General features: G+C 46.1%; 1 protein-coding gene across 1 annotated transcript; it reads left to right on the top strand.

Annotated features, from left to right (window-relative positions):
- Positions 1–3,374: 3,374 nt before the first annotated feature.
- Positions 3,375–3,935, top strand: Tmem217b (transmembrane protein 217B). Its single transcript, XM_050139810.1, has one exon. It carries the CDS (start codon positions 3,375–3,377, stop codon positions 3,933–3,935), a length of 561 nt encoding a protein of 186 aa, XP_049995767.1.
- The last annotated feature ends 401 nt before the right edge of the window (positions 3,936–4,336 follow it).

Raw genomic sequence — 4,336 nt, 5'->3', positions numbered from 1 at the left:
AGAGCTACAGTACTGAAAACAGACTGATATTGGCATAAGAACAGACAGGAGGACCAATGGAACTGAATAGAAGACCCGGATATCAATCCACACATCTTCGAACACCTGATCTTTGATAAAGAAGCAAAAAATATCAAATGGAAAAAAGAAAGCATATTTAACAAGTGGTGCTGGTATAACTGGATATCAACATGTAGAAGAATGAAAATATATCCATATCTATCACCATGCACAAATAGACCAAAGATTTCAGCATAAAGCCAGCCACACTGAACCTTATAGAAGAGAAAGTGGGAGGTACACTTGAACGCATTGGCACAGGGAACCACTTCCTAAATAGAACCCCAGCAGCACAGACACTGAGAGAAACAATTAATAAATGGGACCTCCTGAAACTGAAAAGCTTCTGTAAAGCACATGGTCAACAAGACAAAACGACAGCCTACAGATTGGGAAAAGATCTTCACCAACTCCACATCAAACAGAGGTCTGATCTCCAAAATATATAAAGCACTCAAGAAATTGGACACCGAAAGATCACATAATCCAATAAAAAAAATAATAAAGGACCTGTGCTCAACTATGTTCATAGCAGCTTTGTCATAGCCAGAACCTGGAAACAACCTAAATGCCCCTTGACTGAAGAATGGATAAGGAAAATGTGGTACATTTACACAGTGGAGTACTATACAGCAATAAATAAATAAATAACCCTGGAATAACAGTGGAGTGAGGTGGGTACCAGGAAATGACATGGTGTCTCCCAGATCAGCCTCAAACTTGCTATATAATAAATAATGGCCTTGATAGGACTGGAGAGATGGCTCAGAGGTCAAGAGCACCGACTGTGCCAGGTGGTGGTGGCACACGCCTTTAATCCCAGCACTCAGGAGGCAGAGACAGGCCAATCTTTGGGAGTTCGAGGCCAGCCTGGTCTATAGAGCTAGTTCCAAGACAGGCTCCATAGAGAAACCCTGTCTCGAAAAAAAACAAAACAAAGCAGGGAAAAAATGAGCACTGACTGCTCTTCCAGGGTCCTGAGTTCAATTCCCAGAAACCACATGGTGGCTCACAACCATCTGTAATGAGATCTGGTGCCCTCTTCTGGCCTACAGGCACATATGTTATGCATAATAAGTAATTTTTTGTTTGTTTTTTTGAGACAGGGTTTCATTGTAGTTTTAGATCCTGTCCTGGAACTAACTCTTTTTTTAATATTTTTATTTATTTATTATGTATACAATATTCTGTCTGTGTGTATGTCTGCTGGCCAGAAGAGGGCACCAGACCTCATTCCAGATGGTTGTGAGCCACCATGTGGTTGCTGGGAATTGAACTCAGGACCTTTGGAAGAGCAGGCAATGCTCTTAACCGCTGAGCCATCTCTCCAGCCCCTGGAACTAACTCTTGTAGACCAGGCTAGCCTCTGACTCACAGAGATCCACCTGCCTCTGCCTCCCGAGTGCTGGGATTAAAGGCGTGCACCACCAAATGAATAAATCTTTTTTAAAAAAGGAAAGAATGGCCTTGAAATTAAGATCCCCCTGTGTCTACCTGGTAGGTGTTAGGATTACCAGCTCATGTAGAGCCGGGCATGGAGCTCACAGTTCCAAACAGCACCTCTTCAAACATATGAGCCCATGGGGGCCATTCTCACTGACCTTACCATGTACAGCTTGTTGGATAAGATCAGTGTGGTGGTTTGAAAGAAAATGGCGCCCAAAGGGAGTGGCACCCTTAGGAGGTATGGCTTTGTTGGAGTAGGAAGTGTGTCAGTCACTATGGGGGCGGGCTTTGAGTTCTCCCGTGCTTCAAGCTACTCCCATTGTCAGGTGATTTCCTGTTGCAGTGTGGTCAAGAGTAGCCAGCAACACATCTGCCTGCACTCGGCCATACTCCCCGCCCACCACGATGATAATGGACTAAACCTCTGAAACTGTCAGCTGCCACTTCAATTAAACGTTTTCTCCTTCATAATAAAGTTGCCTTGGCTGGGTGATGGTGGCACACGCCTTTAATCCCAGCACTCGGGAGGCAGAGGCAGGTGGATCTCTGTGAGTTCGAGACCAGCCTAGTCTACAGAACTAGTTCCAGGACAGGCTCCAAAGCCATAGAGAAACCCTGTCTCGAAAAACCAAAAAAAAAAAAAAAAAAAAGTCGCCGTGGTCATGTTGTCTCCACAACAATAGAAACCCTAAGACAGAATGTGACTGGGGATGGACTTTGAGGTTTCAAAAACCAGCGCCATTCCCAGTAAACTCTGGCCTCTTATTTAGGGATCGGATGTAAGCTCTCAGTTACGGCTTGGGCTTTCCTGCCTGCCAGTGTGACAGGCTGGTCACGGACTCACCCTCTGGTACGGTAAGCCCCAGATAAACTCCTCTGACGTGGCTTTAGTCATAGTGCCTTATCACAGCAACAGAAAAGAAACCAAAGCCGAGTGTGGCAGGGCACACCTTTAATCCCAGCATTTGGGAGGCAGAGGCAGGAGGATCCCTGTGAGTTCGAGTAATTTCCAGGACAGCCAGGACTACACAAGGAAACACTGTCAATAATAATAATAATAATAATAATAATAACCCAAGATGGAGCCCTTGGAGCTGGAGCTACAGGCAGCTGAGCCACAGGACCTCAGGGTTGGGAACTGAACTTTGCTCCTCTATAGGACCACACAGGCTCCTGATGAGTCCCTGTTACTTTTTAGTTTGGTTTTAAGCCAGAGTCTCCTGTAAGCCAGGCTGAGAATGACCTTGAACCCCTTATCTTCCTGCCCCCAGAGCTGTTAGTCACCTTACTGCTGGGTGGAGACAGGGTCGGAAGCTTCCCCTAGGCCAACAACCTGATTCCAGCTGCTTAGGTTAGCCCACACCAGACTTTCTACGGATCATAGTTGTGGAGTAACCTTTTATACCCTGCGAAGATGGGTCTTTGCCAAGGTGCCTTCTGATTGGCTTAACAAAGAGCTGAGTGGCCAATAGCTAGGCAGGAAGATGTTAGGCAGGACTTCTGGATAGAGAGAGGGAGAGATGAATCTAGGCGCAGGGTAGAGGCCAGAGGAAACAGGAGGTGCAAGATGGAAGAGAGGTAAAAAGCCAGAAGGCAAAATGTAGATTAATATAATGGATTAATTTAAGTTATAAGAGCTATTGGGACAAACCTAAGCTATAGGCCGAGCTTTCATAATTAACTATAAATCTTTGGTTGCTTTTTTGTGAGCCAGCGGCCCAAAGAAAAATCTGACTGCAGATGGTCTTTGTCCCTCGATCCCCTAGTTACACCCAGTGATTTGGGGAATCCATCTTGAGCAAGCTCTGCCTCTCATGTTTACCCCTGATTTTCCCCTTCAGGACCTACCCCGGTGACTTTGGTATAAAATGAACTCCAAGATGGTATCCACCATAGCGGGCATCTTCTCTATCCTCAACACCATCCAGTTCTTCATCTTTGATCTGAATCAGATAACACACATTGGCTTCGAAGACAAATACAGCATCTACCTGGACATGAACTCTGAGGTCTCATCCTGGGCCGTGGTCTACAGGCACAACATCAGCACCGGCCTGTCCATCACCACCATCACCGTCAGCTGCTTCCTCCTCTTCTGCCTCGACAAGAACATGCTCATTGGGCTGATCATCTACGTCCTGTGGATCGCTGTTTACGAGCTCTTCAGCTTCACCATGGTGGTGCTCATCCACGGCACCATCAAGGAGCAGTTCAAGGACCTCGGCCACCTGTATCTGCTCTTGCAAATCTTCCGCATGCTCCTGCACTTCACCTCTCTGCCGTTCGTCGTCAAGCACGGCTACAGGCTCTACAAGGACCCCAAGACGGTGAGCATAGCCGGCCGCCGCAAGCGCTCCTCCATCAGCACGGTGGACTCGTGGCCGCCCATTCCTGTCGGCCTGAGCTCTTTGTACCGCAAAACAAACTGAACCAGAAGTGGGGTGGTGCTCACCCGTGGCGGAACCCTCCCTTCCTGGCCTTCGATCTGTTCATGCTACTTGTCTTTTCTTGTCTTTTCAGGGTTTTTTGAGTAATACGCATGGGAGGGTGATATAGCCTTGGTTACCTAATGATATATTTGTGTATATATATGTTATATATGTTACCTTGGTGTTGGCTATCTTGTTGGTACCTATTTTTAACTCTTTCCAAAAATTATTTAATTTTTATCTTTTTTCTTTTTCTTAAAGATAGGGTCCTATTATCGAGGGTCCGTAACCCTGGAACTCAACATGTAGACCAGACTGGCCTAAAACTCAGAGATCTTCCTGTCTCTGCTCTCTAGGATTAAAAGTGTATGCCACCACACCCAGAAACTTTTATTATATAT

This window comes from Alexandromys fortis, unplaced genomic scaffold (genome assembly GCF_014885135.2).
Source record: "Alexandromys fortis isolate MF-2015 unplaced genomic scaffold, M_Fortis_MF-2015_v1.1 scaffold_9, whole genome shotgun sequence".
Taxonomy (NCBI): Eukaryota; Metazoa; Chordata; class Mammalia; order Rodentia; family Cricetidae; genus Alexandromys; species Alexandromys fortis.
The sequence above is the reverse complement of the archived record's forward strand: the minus strand, read 5'-3'. Positions and strand labels throughout refer to the sequence as shown.